Source organism: Parus major, chromosome 7, assembly GCF_001522545.3.
Source record: "Parus major isolate Abel chromosome 7, Parus_major1.1, whole genome shotgun sequence".
Lineage (NCBI taxonomy): Eukaryota > Metazoa > Chordata > Aves > Passeriformes > Paridae > Parus > Parus major.
This window is the reverse complement of record NC_031776.1, coordinates 17,087,553-17,107,479: the sequence shown is the minus strand read 5'-3', so window position 1 is coordinate 17,107,479 and position 19,927 is coordinate 17,087,553. Positions and strand designations below refer to the sequence as shown.

General features: G+C 42.3%; 1 protein-coding gene across 2 annotated transcripts in view; it reads left to right on the top strand.

The window, feature by feature from the left end:
* Positions 1 to 2,700: 2,700 nt before the first annotated feature.
* MAP3K20 (mitogen-activated protein kinase kinase kinase 20) overlaps positions 2,701 to 19,927 on the top strand; it is a 90,063-nt gene continuing 72,836 nt past the window's right edge. The window contains exons 1-2 of one of the 2 annotated variants that reach the window (XM_015634726.3): positions 2,701 to 2,834; positions 9,519 to 9,708. In XM_015634726.3, the coding sequence (XP_015490212.1) occupies positions 9,550 to 9,708 (159 nt within the window). In that variant the 5' untranslated portion in view covers positions 2,701 to 2,834; positions 9,519 to 9,549. The remainder of the gene's footprint in view (positions 2,835 to 9,518; positions 9,709 to 19,927) is intronic. The other variant, XM_015634728.3, reaches the window with a different exon arrangement.

The window sequence follows — 19,927 nt, the reverse complement described above, 5'->3', positions numbered from 1 at the left end:
TTCTGGAATAGTTTATTTAGGCCCTGCTACTAGGGCCTAAAGTTACATATGGTAAATCCCTGCTCTACAGATACATAGCCATGAAAAAATCCCCAGACAAAGAACTGTGAATGCATGCGCTCAAGGAAAATGCCTATTAAACAGGTGATTTAACATTCAAAGAGATTTTTAAATCATTTGACTAATTGACAATTGCCTCTGACAGAAAGGACAAACACTTCAGTTACAGCATTTAAGATACTAAGTATGTGGCAGCTCTCCTCCTCCAGAGCATAGTTTCATGTGACTTGTGTTTGATATTTTTGTGTTCCTTTAAAATGTGGCACTTTTTACTGGAGGCTCATTAGCATATCAGTTCATAAGAAAGCACAAGTGCTTGCAGATCAGACAAGAAATGCCTGCAACTGCAGTATCCAGGGCCTGCTGACCTCCTTTGCTGCTTGTCCTGGCAATATGAACCTATCTGGTGGGCAAAAAGGCGTCACCAGTACCTGCTTTTTGACTTTCTTACTGTCTTCACAGTACTTTCTGCACTAAGTGCTTAAGATCTTGCTGAATTTTACTCCTATTATTACGGTTCAGTAAGATATTTTAAGCACAGAAAGTATTAGTACTTTTAATGGATGTTAGTTGTGCCATACTAATAAAACATGGGGGAAAGCCTCTGATATCCATTAGATAATTGTATTTCGTTAATTAGTAAAGTGCTTTTCCATTATTCGCCTTGATACCATACGTCTTTGAGATGTACAATTAATGGACATGGTTCAATGGGATGCTGCACAGTTCTTTGTGAATCATTGTGCTACACAAGTGGTTTTATATGGCAGATCTACATAAGCATGTGACAACGGTCAAATATGAGAGACAGTGAGGAGCTGCAGTTCTCCAAAGAATATAAAATCCCAATGTACAGTCAGCAGGAGACAACCTGGGAAGTGCAGAGTTAAGCAGCCCTAGGCACTGAGTTTTGTATGATGAATTGTATCGTACAGAAAATGTGCTGACACATCCATGTTATGTGCTTACCTCAATAGAAGAACTGTTTGTCTCCCAAGTCTTTTGAGTCTTTTCCTTTAAGTGTGACACCAGTAAATTGTCTTATTGAAACAGTAATAAGCTGATTTTATTTGCAAAAAGTTTTCTTCGACAGTAGAATACCTCAATTCCATTAAAATGTTTAGATAAGAAGCGGTCTGTATGGCTGTTTCATTTCTGACCTGGGCAGCCAGGGAATACTTATGAGAGATAGGGGGGGTTACAATTGCAAGTCAAGTCCTCCTCTTCTTCCATATTCCTGAAAAGAGGACTGGCTATAGGAGCAAACCTGTTCCCTTCCTATTCCTTGGGACCTCCAAACCCTCACCCACAGCATTGTGGCAACCCCAAGTGACAGGGCTTAATATGCCACATCTTGGGAACACACCATCCCAGCCCCCATGGCACAAGACCAATGAAGCAGGGGTTTTTTAGTTACCTTCATCTGGTCATTTTGGTAACAAATTTAGCCATACTACCTGTCACAGAAAAAGGAATCTTGGAAGGAAGAAGCTTGTGCTTCCAAAGCTGTGGCCATGGCAGTGCATCCCCCTGCCTGGACTCCCTCCACCTGCAGTGCCTGGGCTGCACTTGCCCCATGGAAACACCTGAGAAAACAGGCCCTGCTCAGTCCAGAGGTTCTTCCCAGGTTTGGCACAGATGACCAACAAGCAAACAGCCACTCTGCCAGGGGCTATCCTCCCTGGCCAGTCCAAGCCAGAAGGGCCAACCATGTCCTGGGGTGCACCAGGCTCAGCATCACCAGCCAGGCAAGGGATGTGATTCATTGTCCCACTCTGCTCTGCACTTGTGTGGCCTCACCTCGAGTGCTCAGGGCAGTTTTGGTGCCACAATGTCAGAAGGTTATAAAGCCCTTAGAGAGTGTCCAAAGGAGAGCAACAGTGATGGTGAAGGGCCTTGAGGGGAAGCTGTGTGAGGAGTGGCTGAAGGCACTGGTCTGTTCATCCTGGAGGAGACTCAGGGGAGACCTCATTGAAGATACTACTTCCTCGTGAGGGGAAACAGAGGGACAGACACTGTTCTCTTCTATTCTCTGTGGTGACCAGTGACAGAACCCAAGGGAATGGCCTTAAGTTGTGTCAGGGAAGGTTTGGACTGGATATTATTAAAAGGTCCTTCACGCAGTGTGGGGTTGGGCACTGGAACAGGCTCCCCAAGGAAGTGGTCATAGCACCATGCCTAACAGAGTCCAACAAGCATTTGGACATCACTCTCAGGCACATGGTGTGATTCTTGGGGATGTCCTATGCAAGGCGAGGAGGTGGACTTCATGGTCTTTGTGGGTCTCTTCCAACTTAAGTCTGTGATTCGGTGATTCTCAGAAGCTGATGCTCCATTCCTCTCGCCTCAGGCCAGGCGCACACAGCGCTCCCGGTGAGGGTGCAGGGTGCGCAGGCCGTGAGGGGCCAGGCGCGCCGTACGCCAATGCTCCCAGGGCGGGGGGGCCGCGCTCGCCCCCGCCCGCCGCAGCCCGAGGGGCCGCTCCGCGCCGGCACCGCCCGCCCTGCCCCGGCACCGCGCCCCCTACAGGCGGGGCACTGCGCCGCCCGCACCCCCGAGCCGGCGGCGGCCGCGCCTCCCCGCGGGGCCCAGCGCGGAGCGCGGGGTGGCGCCGCTGCGAGGCGGTGCGGGGGCGGCGGCGGCTTCGGCTCCCGGCACCAACCGGAAGCGCGGGGGACGGAGCGGGAGACGCGATCGCGCCGGTTGTAGTCTCCCTCGCCGGCTCCGGGATCGGCGCCGCTTGGGTCCCGCCAGCCCGGAGCCCCTCGGGAAAGGTGAGGACGGCGAAGCGCCCTCCGCGGGGGCAGCGCTTGGGGCGGTGGGTGCGCATTCGGCTGGGCGGAGGGAGGCGGCGGGCCGGGCCGGGCCGGGCCGGGCCGTGGGTGTCCCCTCCGGGTTTGACGTTCCCCGTGCTGAAGCAACTTCGGAAGCCCTGTGAAGGGAGGCGGCCGGCCGGGCACACCGCCTGACCTTGCGTCGCCTTGGTCCCGCCGCGCCGGCCGAACTCCCCTGTGGTTAGCGGCACCCACGCTTGGCCGCGCAGTGGGACGGGGGTCGGGAGACGAGCCGTGCCCCGCCGGGAGGACAGGGCAGGACAGAGCGGTGCCCCCCGAGCGACACCCGGGCGGGACGGCCCGGCGTGCGAAAGGTGCTGCCGCCGGCGGCCGCCCGTGAGGGAGGAGAGCGGGACATGGGCAGCCAGCGTCCGGCCGGGGGCTGCCGCTGCCCTCGGACATCCCTGCGCTCCTTAGAATGTATTTCAAATGCAGCGCACCTGCTGCATTTTGCTGTTGTTTTGGGCATAAAATCCGCCGGGTTGGGATTTGAGGTGTGACTTTTATTCCCTCCGGTTTTTTCCTTTTTAAAAGTAAGCTGTCGTTCTTTGGTTCTGGTGCATTTGCTTAAGTTAGCTCGTTTCCAGCAGTATGCTCTTTTATTAAGCACGCGTGTGAGCCATCTATTACCCTGTATCCAGCATGCTCTGCTGGGAGTTTTAGCGACAGAGCCATCGGGAAAGCCATGGATCATTACTTTTTCTAAGTTCCAGAAGCAGAAATAATTTGAAAGCACTGGATTAACTGGGTCACTGCCCGAAAACATCATAGCTTTCTGCAGGAGGCATGTGGCTAGATGTTTTCAGGACTTTGTCCTGGAATTGTAAGTCCTCTGAAGTCTACTTATTTTATCTCTCCCTAATGTGCTTTGCATACCGGTGGCATTGTGTGAGTAATGGTAACCCTGGAGAGCCTGGCTCACTGTGAGGGGAAGACAGAAACATGGACAAAACTGAGGCCCAAGTCCTGCAGTCTGGCCTGTGCCAGGACCAAGCTGTGCTATGGGCCTGGATGCAGGCCTAGCTGCCTTGTCTTTCTTGTGTGCTATTGTGTATGTACTACTGGCAGGCATCACTCACAAGGTACAGTGTAAGCAAAGTGACCATTTCAGGGGTTTTCTGAGATAAAATGTTTTCTATTTAAAGCAAACCCTTTAAAGCCTTCAGTCTCTGCCAATGACACAGCTCAGCTTAAATATGATTCTTTTCCTTCAGTACTCAAACAGTTTAGGTGGAGTTGAGCCCTTTTTCTGTAGCAATGGTTATATAAATTAAAATAAAATTAGAAATGTTATTAATGGAAGTTATGCAGAATTCTTAGGTTCTGACAAAGGACGGGCTCAAATGTTGTTGAGTCTGTAACTAAGGTAGGCAGAGCCATGCCTCCAGTCTCACCATCTGCAGGACTGCTACTCAGTCTGATTAAGAAAGTTTAGGAGTTGTAGGGGTTGTTGGCTTTATTTTAACTCATTGGGAGATTAGAAGATTAGGATATATTTAATTTGGATTTGTGCTTGGAGTTTGTTTGCACCTTATCCATCAGCAGTTCATGATATGATTAAGGTTTGTTTTTATTTATAAAAACTTCTTTCTGCAATATCTTTTGTAGCTTAGTGTCACTTCTTTTCTATTTTCTATTAGGACAAGACAATGGTTAACCATGTTTTCATATTTAAGGGTGGGATTTTTTTGTAGGACATTTTTATGTGATTTAAAAAAAAATATATATATATATTTAACTGTATAGTTATACTGCTGAAAAAAATCCAGGTTGGTATGCTCAAGAACTGCAGGCCATGTTGGATACAAAGGATGATTTGGGTCTAAAAATGGATGGTCAAAGATCCTGAAAGCAAATGGGCTGTTTTGCCAAATAAGGAAACTTGGCACATTCAGCTGTGTATTTTAAGATAGCACAAGTGTGGTGTGCTACTACTTTATTGGCAATATGTTGGCAGTGTGCCTTCCTGCAAGAAGCACTGAATCTTACTTTGTGGAACCACACAGTAAAGTGAGGGGCAGGGAGTTGCATGATTGTTCCCCATAATAAATTACAAAGGCTCTTCCTGCAGTAATTGAATACTTGAGTAGCGTCAGGTGCACGTGCAAGATGAGAGATGCAATTTTTGGTTTCACAGCCACGCACTGAACAAAATATGAGTTGCAGTTACTGTGCAATTTGTAAATTCTTTCCTCCCTTCTGTCTCTGTGTCCCTCAAGTGGAGGCTCTCTATACTCCGGGAGCAGCAGCTGAATGACAAACAGAAGTGTCTTCTGTTTCGTAAGTGGAATAAAGCAGAGTTCTGGGCGTGGCAGCACTTCCCCTACATTGCAGTTTGTGGGGAGCTGAGAGGTATAAGTGAATATGTTGGGTTCTTCCAGTGGTGCTGTGCTAAGATGCAGGGCAGCCTGCAGCAGGGTTGATCTGCAGCCTGTGTGCCTGGGGGTTGCCTTACCTTGAGGGATCTAGGGGAACAGCAAATGTTCCCCTGCCTTAGCAGGGCTGGGACCCTCACATGGGTTAATCCCCTAAAGTTCTGTTAATTACAAGAAGACAGTGATGGTGGATGGTTTGCTACACCTCCATCATTGGAGCACACATCATTGGTGTTCAGAACTTGTGGTGACTTTACTTGCTGCAAAATGGCTCTGTGTAGTGGTCCTGACATGTTACATACTAATGATAAATAATAATTTCAAATGTTAAACACTGCTGAATGCAACTCAGATCTGTTACTTTTTGGTATGAAATGAACAGCTTCCAACAGCATGCTCAAATACAAGTTATTATGTGGGAAAAAAAGTGCCGGGAGAAGATGTAGATGTTGCTGCAAGATTACAAGCTCATGCTAACTATTAGAAATAAAACAGAAAAAGGAGAAAATTCTTTTACCCCCAGGAAGATCCCACAGGAATAACTGAAATAACCAGCAGTTAATTTCCTGAAATACCTGTCATTCACCATTTCTGAATTGTCATGTTTTCATTTAATCGCGAACAAGCAACAAAGTCAGTCAGTGTTTCCCTGCTACACAGTGATGGTACTTAAACACCTGAAACCATGAGTGGGGAAGGAGGGTGCGTGTGCCAAACCCTCTTTCACTGTGTGCAGGGGAATTGCTGTAAGGCCCCAGGCCTGGAGGCTGTGTTGCAGAGGGCTGCTCTCCTGGCTGCAGAAGTGTAAGGTGCAAAAAAGTGCTGCACACTGTTGGAATGCTGTGCTTGTTTCAGATGCAAATGGAAGACTATGGAGTTTAATGAAATACCTGGTCAATTTTTTTAAATCTTAACCAATGTTATAAAGTCATATTGGTAAATATCTTTAAAACAAGTTAATAAGTGTGTGGATTTGTCACTTGCAGTTGTTAATCTAAACAGTTGTTTTCTCAAACATAACACAGAGATTGATCTTTCTAATTGAGGATTGCCTACCTCGAATCCAAAAATATGGAGTGATGTTTAAACAGGTCTGTTGTTTCATCTAGAAAAAGAAAACGAATGCAGGCTGTTTTTAATTCCAGATCTCTAAAGAAAGAGTGTCTCTTGTAAATCTTCTCTACTTTCTCTGGAAAAAAAGCATCTGGAACAACCTGGTGCCAACTAATGAATCATTCTTTAAATAACATTAACTTATTGTGTGCTGGTGCCTTATAGCATCTCTACAATTACCTGAAAAGAGATTGTGGTCAGGCAGGGGTCAGCCTCTTCTCCCTGACAGCCAGTGACAGGACAAGAGGATGTGGTCATAAGCTGTATCAGGGGAGCTTTAGGCTGGACATGAGGAGGAATTTCTTCACAGAAAGGCTGATTAAACGTTGGAATGGACAAACCAGGGAGGTGATGGAGTCACTGTTGCTGGAGGTGTTTAAGGAAAGACTGGATGTGTTACTCAGTGCCATGAACTAGTTGACATGGTAGTATTCAGTCACAGGTTGGACTCAGTATTTCAAAGGTCTTGCCACCTGATTCACTGTGTGATCCTGTGATCTGCAGCTAGTTGACTGCTGTAGGTAAGAGAAGGCGAAACTGAAACTGAGAATTTTAGTTTAAAGAATGAATGGTAGCTTCTGCAAGTGCTTGTGAGCCAGGTACTGCATTGTAAGCCCATGAAAATTTAGTTAAAGTTTGAAGCACTAAGGAGGACCCATCAGAAAAGCACTCAGTTGTATTTTTCTGGTGTGCATGTTATTCTCTGCTAGTGTAATTTTCAGAAATCAAATAATTTACTTGTTTGTACAATTGACTTTGTGGTTCTGGGTGAGCAATAGTATTAAATAATTTGACAGTCCTTCAAAGCTATTGAATTCAGATAGTGAATTATTCCACATAATAACCTTCCTGGGATGTTTTTTTCTTCTCACTTGGTTTCCTTTTCCTTCTGTCATCCCAAATGCAATGATCTGTTTTCAGCTCTTCCCACTTTCCTGTTATATTTGTGGTCTAGTTGATGCATGGGCTTTTGCCCGTGAGTAACATCACTCTTCTGGCTAATTCTGTTGTCAGTAAGGAAATCGTTCGCTCAAGTGTGACTACCCCTGTGCATAAATATGTGCAGGGCTGTGGCCTTAAATTGTGAGGTCTTTGGGTTGGGAAGTAAACCTGTTCTGTTTGTCTGTAAAGTGTCACATATGCCTGAGACAGCATGAACTTGGAGTAACTGCTGGAGTAAACGATACAAATGAACTTTTGTTTCTGAAGATCTGCTGATGAAGCAGTGCTGGCCAAGAACAAAACATTAAAACGTTCATTACTCTCTTGATTTGTAGGATTGACCAATTTCCTTTCCTCTGAGCTTTCTCTAAAGACAATGTGTGCAGACTGTGCAAAAAGGTGACTCTGGGACGGCAGGAAATTAACAACAGCAACAAGGTTAAAACAAGAACAGAAGGTTAGCAGGACACTTCAGACACTTGTATTAGGACAAGTGTACTGGAAGAATTGTATTAGGCTGAAGAGTACTGGAAGAATGGACTTTATTTCACATCCCACTGCTAACCCCTGCTCTGACTTGCAGTTCTGGGGAGAGAGCATTCATGTTCCCTCTCCAAGAGCTCTGTAGGCTGGCTGTCAGTGAAAGGCTTGAAGTCTGCTCCTTGCTAAAATGCCTTCAGTACACATAGTGAGGTTGTCATGGACTGGTCAGCATTTGTCTTTATGGGTGGTCAAGAGGTATAAAATGAGGCAGGCAGTTTCAGAGAAGGCTCTATGTTATGTTGTATGTAGAAAAATGTTGATATCTTCATCTCTCATTTGGAGAATAGCTGCAACCAAATACTGCTAGAAATTCCTGATCAAATGGTATCTCAAAATTTTAATCAGAGTTGCTACACAATCAGGAGAGCCAGGGGGCAAATAATGCCTTTGTGTTTTTTACAGAAGGGATATAAAGAAATGTTACATAGAGAGATTCTGGCAGTCAGCAGTACAAGGAGTTAACACAGGTGTGTTTCAGAGCTCTGGACAACACATAAAATATGTTTTATCTCAAAAAACCCTATGGAATGGGGGTGTCTCAGAAGACATTGTATATTTTTGGTACTGTAATCTACCGGTGAAAATGGTTGTGTAGTTTTCACCATCAACCCAAAATTTCTGGTTCTTTTTTGGCTTGTTTTGTTAAAACTCATCTCTCATTTTATGGTGTTAAATTTTCTGTCATTAATAGCAAATATAGTAACTTTTTGCTGGTAAGTAAAACTACTTTGTCTAGGCTGGTGCATCTGAACTGAACCCACAGCAGACTTGCAGATGGTTCTGGAGTGTGTCGTGTCCTACAGTCCCACTAAAGACATGAGCTTTCTGATTTTAAATAAAAGAAACCTAAAATTAGTCATTGTTCATGTATTTAGGTGATAACATTTCTTGAAATTCACTACAGCCATAGGCTTTATCACCGTGAAATCTCGGGGAAGGACATTCTGTTCCCCTGTCAGCAGATTTGGGATCATCTCTTGAAACTGCCGACCCCAGTCTTGGCACAGGCTGCAGAATTCCACATATTGTAACCCAGATGAATTACTCTGTACTTGCGCTTTGTTACAACGTGCAAACAGAACTGAGTCACTCAGGAAGAGAGATTTACCATGGCCAGGTTTTTCCACATCCTTGCATGAAGTGCTCTGACCTCGCCTGGAGCACTGTTAAGGCGTGCAGTGTGTGCCAGGGTGCCACTGCCCGCTGGCCACCGCTGCTGGCCGCCGAAGGCAGCCTGCCTGGCCAGGGTGGCGCGTGCCTCGTGCATGGCCATCGCGGCGGGACGATGGCGTGCCTGGTGTGCCTGAGCGGGCAGGCAACCTGGAGCTGAGAGCACGCTTCCTGTCTGTCCATGGAGAAGGTAGCCACATGCCTGCCTTTTGCTTTTCCAAGGCGTTCAGGAAACGTCAGGATAGCCCTGAGGAATACTGTTAGTTGTTTCTGTCCCCCAGCTCCTCCCAATAGCTTGTGCAAATTATGCACACTTCTGCACAGCCTGTTGGAATGCAAGTTCTCAGGCTCTTTTCCTCCTGCAGCCTGTGGATTTTACTGCATTGTGCTTATGGTTCTGATTTTGGGGTGACTGAGCATGGGTAAGAAAGTCCATAAATTCTTGGAGCATGTGCATTAATAAAAGCTTTTCTCTTTACAGGTTTTGCTGTGGTATATTTTGTCATTATGAGATGTCGTCTACCAGTGCTTCATTTGTGCAAATTAAATTTGATGACTTGCAGTTTTTTGAGAACTGCGGTGGAGGGAGTTTTGGGAGTGTCTACCGAGCCCGATGGATTTCTCAGGACAAGGAGGTGGCAGTAAAGAAGCTGCTCAAAATAGAAAAAGAGGTAAAAGCTTACTTTTCATTCACTTTGTCTGCTGTGGTAACAAGAACAAAAATTATTTTCAAGTGTTTTCCATCCTCTAGGTGATGCAGGCAAACTACCTTGGGATTTTTGTTCATTTAATTATGAGACTCTGTAAGTGATGAGGTTACAGTAAAAGCATAATGAGTAGTCCAAGCTGATGGAGTTGATTTAAAAGCATTATTGATTTACTGTTCACTGTTCTCTCCCACTTTTCTTGTTTTGCAACTCTCCTCTGCTTGGTCCTGAGGAGGAGGAGAGCTGGCTGCACCTGTGGAGCTACTAATTTCTCCTTGATACCACTGGTATGCTGCTAGATAGGAGGAGGTGGTGTTCCTGTCATTACCTGACTCCATTTTCTTCTCTTGACGTCTGCTCTGTGGTTCACATCTGTACATTCGCTACAGTCTTAGAGTTGTCTGCTGAAGATTTTGATCTAGAGCTCCACTAGCTCCTAGTTAGTCATAGCCACATAGTCATAGCTCAGTCCTACAATGAGGTAGTTTTAACCCTAACTGTTCTGCCAGTCACCTCTTGGGGTGTCTTGTGACGTGGAAAGGCAGATGAGTCCTTGGCAATCCTGGGGGAAAAGGTAGAATTCGCTAAATGCACCTTTACCCACTAAGGTTGGTTTGGTTTTGGGTTTTTTTTAGAGCATTTGAAATTTGCCTAGAAGTCCTTTTGACCCCTCAGCTTTTTACAGTTTCAGCAGAGATCTGGTGTTTGTGGTCCTCGCAGTGCTCCAGTGTGCCTGCTGGTCAGCACCACCGATGGAGCAGTGAGCACACCCCAGTGTAGCGATGGACAGCACAGTTCCTGGGCTGCTGTTCCATCATGACTGTATGTAGCTTGTAGCCTCACACTGTTGTAGGAAGACAGGTACAAACTGGAGGACACCGGAGCAGCACTGGGCATAATAGACTTTGTAAATAATCAGACATCAAAGTTCATCCACTCCTGCAGCAGCGGAGCTGCCATGATTGTGTCATGCTTAGTGATAAGATAAGCATGTTTGATCATGATTAAGCACTTTGCTGTCTAAAATAATGAAAAAGGATCTCAAGATTTTTCTAGGACAATGGAAGATTTATACATTCTGTCCAATGTCAGTTTCTGCTGCCTCTTTATTTCTACAATTTGTTTATATCAAGAGATACATGTAAAGTAAAATTTGTGCTAAACAGTATAAGTAATGTACTTCTCAAAAATAATCTGGCTTGCAGATCTCAGTCAGGGTCAGTGAAATATCTTTATTGAACATGTATGTTTCTGAAGGGGTTACACCTGTGTCTGTGCTAGACCTGTTGTTACGTACTTAAAGCATTTTATGAAAGTAAATTTGAAAAAATATTACTACATCTTACGATGGCATAAAACTTAATGGAATGGGAAAGAATAGAGAAAGGAAAATCCTATGTATTACTTGACACAGTTGGACCATTCATCAAAAATACATTTTTTTAAGTTAGTGTCACACCAAGTTCAGCTTGGAGTAGCAGGGAACACAGGTTGTACAGTAGGAAAAGGAAACCATATGCCAGAAAGAGTTTATTATAATTTAGGTGTTTATTTAGGGATTAATGAAGACTTGCAACTCAGTAAGAGCTTATATCATGGTGCTGTTAGGCAAATTAGGTTAATTGTTTTGCATATGCAAATCAGGATCAAGTAATTTGTAACAACAAGGCATGCTTTATCTTGGTATGTAGCACTGGGAAAATTATTGTTAGGCACATGTGGTTCTGTTGTGTTTAAAAGTGTAAATGAACTGTAAGGGCGGCCCAAGGGAATCTGCAAAACACAGAGTGGAAAGTTAGTGAGAGTGGGGGTGTCAAGAGGGGCTGATGAATATCATCCATCAGGATGAGCTGACAGAAGGGGAGCAAGTGCATTCCATCACAAATTTGGTTTATTTCAATTTGCAACTTGAACTAAACAAGACAGGTTATGGGAGCAGCTTGTTATGGGCGCTTTCTCTTGAAAGTTTTCTGGAAGGGCAGTGGAGAGACAAGTGGTGATGCTTTAAATAAGTCTGACAAGCTTTGGCAGAACTTTTCTGTCAACAGCCTTGGAGAATTAAAAAGTAAGAGCTTATACAAAAATTGCATTTTCGTATGGAGAAAATGATGGGATAGTTTAATCTAGTGCAAAAAGTTATTGCAAGAGCTAGTGCTTGGAATTTGTAGCCAGAAAAATTAGAATGGAAAGAAAAGCACAAGTTATCAGGAGTCAGGATGAGTAACACTTGGCACAGGCTACAAATGAAATGAGTGAAGATGGAGAATCCTTGTCTTCTCATTGAGATGTCTTTTTAGGCAACTGTTTTTATCAAGTTGTTGAGCTGAACACAGGAACATTTTGCTGAAGTATAATGGCCTGTACTGTACCAGTGGCCAGCCTGGTGGCCAAAAGGTCTTCTGACCCTAATGGCTGTCATGTGTTTACGTATGTAGAATCTTCATCTGTAGTGATGACAATAATGAATGTCTGTGACTGAGCTGCACTGAAAGTCGTGGTGAGTTAATAATTCTGGTATCAATACAAAAATAACTTGCTGTAACTCTTGTGTATCTGTGTTTAGTAGATACTTCGATGCAATTAGTCCAGAAAACTAATTATTCTGTGCATTTGAACAGTGATTTCAGGCACTCTTGGGGATGGTCCTGTGTGGGGCTGAGTTGGATTTGGTGATGTTTGTGGGTCCCTTCCAGCTTGGCATAATCTGTGATTCTACTCTTTCTAGTTTATTTGGAAGGAAGTGTCCTTTTATCTCCATGACTGCATGTCTTGTATTTCTGTTAACTGCTGCCAATAATCCATAACAACTGGTTAGAGGGAAAACACGGGAGAGTTGTGAAAAACTTGCTCAGAGGCATTTCATACTAGCCAAGTCCAAGGGAACAAGCCAAGTCAACGGAGTTATGGTATCATTCTGCAAATATGCTGTATCTGTGTGTCATTTTATTAAACAAGCCAATCACAACCAGCAAAGATCGTGAAGGTTTTACATTAGCCAAGAGGCTAACAAGTTCTAACATGTGAAACAAAGCAATTTTTGTTCCAGCATAGCATACTCGAATATGTGCTTAGAAAAATTTACAAATACTTGGAAGTTGCTCACGCAGATTGCTTTGAAACTCTTTGAAATCTGAGAAATACCTCTGCAAGGCATTAACTTTTTATATATAGGCAGTAAAATGCAACTTTATGGGAAGAGATGTGTGTTTACATGAAAAAATACAACTAAACAGGTCTGCTAGGAAAAATATGTATATATGCTTACAGGGCCTTGATTAGCGTATCAGATGTGAAACTGGACAAGAATTGTGCTGATTAAGTAAAACGTAGGAATGTGGTCTGAGTGATTAAATAGCAGCAAAACAAAAATTAAGTTGCCATTTTACCATCTAGTACAAGCACTGTAGTGATTTGAGGTTTCAAGTAGGAAACAGGAGTTCCTAGTGAATTGTTTTATAGAAAATTAAGCTGTCAGCATGATGTTTATGATGCATGTGGCAGAGTAGAAGTGCCTCCTGTAGCAGGATCTGTCCTTTTGCCCTAAGTGATAATTGTGTCCACTTGTTGAAGAAAATTGCACATCTACTACTCCGGAAGTTGTTTGGTATTTTTGTGAGGAATTTATATGAATTATTAGATAAACCTGTAATTTGTTTCCCACTGAAATGAATGGCAGAGACTGGAGCCAGGGGCTTTATTCTGCAAATTGCTAGCAGTTCTTTTGACTCCATTATCTTGAGCAGATAACTGCTGGAGTGAAGTGTTACAAATGCTGTTTTATGCCTTGCCATGTTAGCTTTTCACTGAAGAGCACTCACCTCCTTTGATTGCCCATCTCTGAAGTTCATCTGTTATTTGTCATTGCTTTTGAGGACTGTGCTTTGGATGGCAGTTTGTTGGTAGCTGGTGTGTGGAGTGTGGTTCTTCACCAGGAGGTTTACTACTGCTAGAATTTCACCTGAAATTTGAATTTAATTTTTATATTGCAGGTATTTGAAGTACTCCATGGTCCATAGGCTGTCTCCATGCTATTGATGGGCAGCCTTATGGCTTCAGCCATTACAACCAGGGCACTTGGGTACAAGATCACTTGATTTCATGCAGGACATATGTTCCTGGACTTTTTCAAAATGCTGTCAATGGTCTGTGCAAACTGCAGGAGCATGGTGGGAAAAAAACCAGTAAAATGTAATTGTAATCTTGCTGGGAAATACTTAAATATTTCTGGTAAACTAACACAACTAACTTAGGGATAGAAGAAGTTAAATTGAGCAGGATTAACTATGCTTTGTTCAGTCATGTCAGTAATGCATTTGAGTTTTATGAGACTCAAAAATAAAAACGTGCTTTCTCTAGTTTTGATGCTGTATTGCCTGGAGTCTTAGTACCATGGAAGTTAATTTTATATTGTCAGGGTTTCTTGTATGTAATATGTGTGTTGTAAGCTTTAGAGGATATTTTAATGCTTCATAAAAATTTTCATACGGCATATAATACAGCTTGTTCACTTTTTTGATTTTTATGATCCACTTCTGGAAAGAACTGTCCAGAAAATATAGATTGTGTTTGTACCTTCTGAAGGGGATGAGTTAAGTATAATCACATGCATGTCACTGGACTTACCTCATTCATGTTTGTAGTGCTAAAAGAGAGCATGTGATAATTTTAATGTGGGTCATGAGAGTAAGGACTGGCAATGATTTGCAAGAGTAGCAAGAGAAAAACAACAGAGTAAAATAAAGCAAAACAAAACAATCTGAAATTGATACTTTAGTCCTGATAGGACTAAAAATAGTAGATGTTCTTTTTCTTTGCAGTTTGTAGCTGGTATAGGCGTTCTGGTGCCAGCCTGGAATGACTCTCCACACTGGGTCCTGGCTGTAATGAAGGGCAATATTGATGCTCTATTATTTCATTAGCTCTTTCTAGGAGCTTTTACTCCCTTACCTCTCTCAGGTCTAAGTCAGCAAGTATTGAGAGTGATGAACAGTGAGAGAGGGCTCAGAGTGTGTGCTGTATGAAATTATGCAGGGTGTAGGAGTTGAATATGAACTTTCCGGGGTTATCTGCACCTCTACTGAAAAATTATGAAGTTCACATTAAGTGATCTCATGGGAACCCATCAAGCCTCATATTCATTCAAAGAAAAACTGAATCACAGAATCAGCTAAATTGGATGAGACCTTTGAAATCATCAAGTCCAACCGATGACCTAACACCACTTTGTCAACTAGACCATATCTGGTCTTTCCTGAAATACCTCCAGGGATGATGACTCCACCACCTCCCTGAGCAGCCCATTCCAATCTTCTGTCACCCTTTCTGTGAAAACCTTCTTCACCTTCCCTGGTGTGCAATTTAAGTCTCTGTCCTCTTGTCCTATTGCTAATTCCTGAGAGAAGAGGCTGACCCTCACCTGGCTACAACCTCCTTTCAGGTTTACTATTATGTGGTGTTAGCTGTTAAGAGGACATGAAACAGTATTTATTATACCAGAGGAGTGTCTTAAAATGTCTTAGTTTCTGTTTTACAGAATAGGTATTTTAAAAGGTTTTCTGTTTGGGTTTTTTAATGTATTTTGGTAAATGAATTGGCTTAGAGTGCTCCTCTTGGTGCTTATTAGGGTGTTCTCAAAAGGTATCAAGATAATACTTAGAACCCTCTATAGACTGGAACTTGTCAAAATCACTTCAGATGCTCCAGCTGCTGTGTATTCTATATCTTGCAGAATAAATCATTTTGGATAGGACAGATAGATATTTGGATAGATATCCAAATAGATATGTTTAGATATTTGGATATCTACATCTGTAGATGAAGATTCTGCAGTGAATCTGACTGATTATTTATTTGCCCTATTCTTGACTTTTATTCAAGGGAGAATTTTCTGGAGGATTTTATTTTGTAAATGAATGTCATATTTCCTGGAGTCAAGAAAGTCACTGCATGGGAATTTCTTAGTGGATGCTTTGGATAAGACTGTGTTATTAGTGTCGTGGCAGATATGTTGCAACCAAAATATTTGGGAGACACCAGTATAATGAAAGATGATGTAACATGGCCAAAATACAATTATTCTTGAGAAGAACAAGCTTTAGTTTAATTTTGTCTGTTTTAAGATACTTCATTCCTGTGTCTCTTCCTCCTAAAACAATCTTTGAAACACAGGAATCCAGACATAGAAAAGTGTTTGTTTGTATTTTGCTACGTTTTATTGTAGTGGATTTTTTTACTCATGTATTTAAACATTTTTATACCAAGTTTTTCACTGAATGAGTAACAACTTAAGAATTGCCTCATATAAGTGATGAATATTTATAGCACAAGTTGTGTGGCTTACTGGTTTTTTTGACCATCTTAATTCAAGATTCTTACTTACACTGGCTTGTATATGTGTGTTTTTTTAAATCAAGCCAGTTTTGGGGTTAATTTGATAGGACATCAGCTTCAGTGAAACAGGTTTGTCAGGGCCATACTGGCAGTATGTGGCTTCAAAAGTTATTTTGAATCAGTTGAGACATAATAACTGTCAGTGGTGTAAAACTACTAGATTTTGTACTAAAATTGAAACAGTACAAGTGCTCATGTCCTCCTGTCTTGTGGGCCAGTGTTGAACAGTTGCTATGTAAACAAATTTGGTTAATAGGTAAATTTTTAAGATGAGACACACCAGATATGTCCATTGTTTCCTTTTGCTTGTCTTTTGAATTGCCTTAAACTTTATAAGTGAGAAGTAAAATTACCTTGCATGTCCTACTCCTTAGGAATATAGGTACAGCTTCCTTAGCTTGATTGAGTCACATGAAATTACTGTGTGCCTGATGCCTGAGTTAGGAATATCTCTGTGAGGTTTGGACCCTTTTATCTCAGTTATCTTCAATTTCAATGGTTTGTTGTTTTGTTGGGTTTTTTTTCTCAGAAGGTGTAACATCTGCAAGTGAACAAGTTTTTGTGCTGGTTTCCTATAAATTATGAGTAAGTGTTTTTTAGAATAGGAAGAAAATCTCTGATTGTTTAGAAAACATTCTTTCTTATCCTCTTTGCCATCCACAAAATGCTGTCTATTAGGATATTATTAAATATTATTTACTTTTGTAATTAGTTTAATTCCATTCCACATTGTGTTAAATATTATTCTGTCAATTGCAATTTTTTGTTTGACAGTGAGCTGCTCACATTTCCAGTAGATACTTAGTTGCAATTAAGGGCATTTTTCCTAGGATGGTTTATTTTGTTTGTTTCTTTATTTTGGGCATTTTTCTGCTGGTTTGTTGTTTTTTTTCCTTTTTTTTAAAAATTTTCTTTTTAATTTTTCTCTAGATGTTTCTTTTTGCATGGGCTCAGTTGCTATTTATAATTTGGAGGAGAGGTTGTGTTGCATATTTTTTTATGCCAGAAACCCTTGACATCAAATGGCAGCTCTTTTGTTTCCCCTCCCACGACATTTTCTGACCCTGAGCTTCTGTTGAAGTGATTAACTGCAAAATGATATTTTTGGATGTTTAAGCTGTCCTGAAGCTTTGCTGTGGAAATCTCATGGATACAGAAGAAATCCTTTTTTCTCAAAGTGCTGTTTTAGGCTGTTGCAGGCTCAAGCAATCGAAGATTGGTTTAAGTTAGAATTATGTAGACATTTATTTAACTATATGGTTTTCTAAAACAAGGTTACAAGTAGAAAACCACAATGACAGGTGAGTGGTAACTTGAGAGATGAAAAGTGATTGCATGTTTGAGTCTTACCTGCATTGAGGGACAGCTGAAAATTTAAATGTCTGTGACCCACATTGAAATTTGTTGGTGTTGCAATTCGTGGGGGTGCTAATTAAAAAACTTGCACTCACTGCAGCACACAGAGTGACAGATTGTTTCTGATGATCTCAGAGTAGCTCTTCATGGAAGTATTGTTTGAATCTGACACAGTTTCTAGGTTGTTGCACTCCTGTGTGATGGTTCAGATGAAGTCAGAGGCTTGTGCTGGAGTTGATGTGATCTGAGCCTGGAACCATTAATCTGCAGGCCATTCTCCACACGAGTATTCATAGCTGAGCATGGGGGCCACAGTCTCTGTCTGGGTCCCCAAACTACCCACCACACACACGGTGGCAATGGAAGTTTGAACAATGTGTTTTGTGCTTTTGACAGGGCAATAAAATGCTCTATAGAACTAGATAGGCCCTACTTAAGGGTCTGGGACACAAGATTTCACTCAAAACAGAGTTGGAGGAAAAAGAAAATATATCCTAAATTGAATGCAAGCATCAAAATCAGTCTCTTTAATTGTAATGAAACAACTAAGACTGTAAAAGTTATTTCATATTTACCTATTTCCACTTACTAAGGTGCTGATAGAGAAAGTTTCCTTTTTAAGAGGACAATATAAACAGTCACAGGGAAACATTCAGATGTGTTTATGTTAGCTGGAAGCTGCAGAGGAGCCCAGTGAACAGCTTCAGCATTAACTCTTTCTCTAATACTCAGTTAACTGTGCTAACACACCAGGGAGATGAGGCCCAGCAAGGGCAAACACAGAGCTGTGCTTCTGACCCAACTGCCTCCAAACTGCCCTGTTTCTCTTTTTAATTGTTTCATCTGTTACAGTTCAGCTACTGGGGAAGAATCCTATTTGAAAATACATGTTTTTTATTAGACTAATGCTTAGAGAATCTGAATTATGCTGAATTATGTATTCAGCATAATTTCTATTTAAGAAAGTCTGCTCCTCTGGGAAACTGGGTGTCTAGCACACAAGAGGGGCCTCCTATGGATGCATATCCTTGGCAAAATAGGGCCTGGCCCTTGGTTGTCATTGAGGAGGAACAGTGCCACACACCTCCCCACTTATCTTCTGCCTCTGGTTGCTTTTTACTCCAAAACTCCTGAAAATTGAGGTTCCTTGTGCCTAAAACGTGCAGGCAAGGGAGAAAAAAATCCTGTTATGATATACACAACTGACCAAATGGCTGTGGATTTTGTGTATTGAGCAACTGATTTACCAGCAGCCACATCAAAAATACTCATGGCTTGTAAAATCTCTTGAGCTGTTGTGGGAGAAGTGAGGAAGGTCTTGGTAGACACCAGAAGATGAGATGCAGTTGCTTGTAGCAAGTTGCTCTTTGGAAGGTGGTAAAACCAAAAGACAGGCATGCAGGCTGGGCAGATGGCAGCCTTTCAGTGAAAGCTGAGGCACTCTGCACATTATTATCTGGCAGAGACCAAATAGGAAAGATGAGTAGGTTGTTCTGATAAACTTGTTAAAACTTGTTAAAATCAACTAGTTGATGCACCCTTGAGCAAATGAGTGACATTCTCTGAGAGGTTATCTTTTCCTCTTGGAAGAATTGCAGAGCTGAGAAAGTGTTGTGTATGCCTATGTGAAATTAGAGGGTGGGAAAAGCACAGAAATCACTTCTTGTCTAATCTTGTAACAACTTTAATTTTAGTAATGTTAGATGCATTTGAGGCAAACCTTTCAAACATGAAGGCTTATAAGTAGTGATTGGTGGGTTTCCATTTTTGTGAGCTGTGTACCTTTTATCTCCTAACTCAAGGAAAAGGCTTTTCGACTTCTCTGTGATATGTCCCTGTGTTCTGAGGGTGATGTGTGTGATGTAGTATGTAGCAACTGATGGCTACAATTTGGAGCTGTTGAATTCCTCTTTCTTTTGGATGCTGCCTTGCTTTTACCCCCATAAGTTTGTGAGAGCCCTAAAGGCAAATGCAAGATCCAGACCCTGTTAAAAAGGACAACACCTTTTGGAATTCTGCTCTTAACTTTTGGGTTCTCGGTTGTTTATGTACCAAAGTCTTTATTGTCAAGTCATCTCTCCAAGCCAGTGTCTCGTCTGTCCTGTGCAGAAGCTGGCAGTAATGGGGTTTCAGGCACTGGGTTCCAAGTGGTTTTACTCTGTTCCTGTTGCAGACTGATTCCCTGTAAGTGCTGTAATTCTGGAAGGAGTCCTGCAATTTTCACTGACTGGGAACCTCCTAGGATCAACAAGTGTTCTGTTTTTACTTAATAAATTTGAAACCTGCAGTAAGAAATCTGCCTTTTCAGTAGTATGATTCCATGCTATACTGTGAGAAGAGGAATATTCACTGCCTGTTACAGCTGTTACTGAGATGACTGTGAAGTAACTGCACTAACAGGGTGCCTGACTTAAGAAATTCAGGGCGAGTGACACTT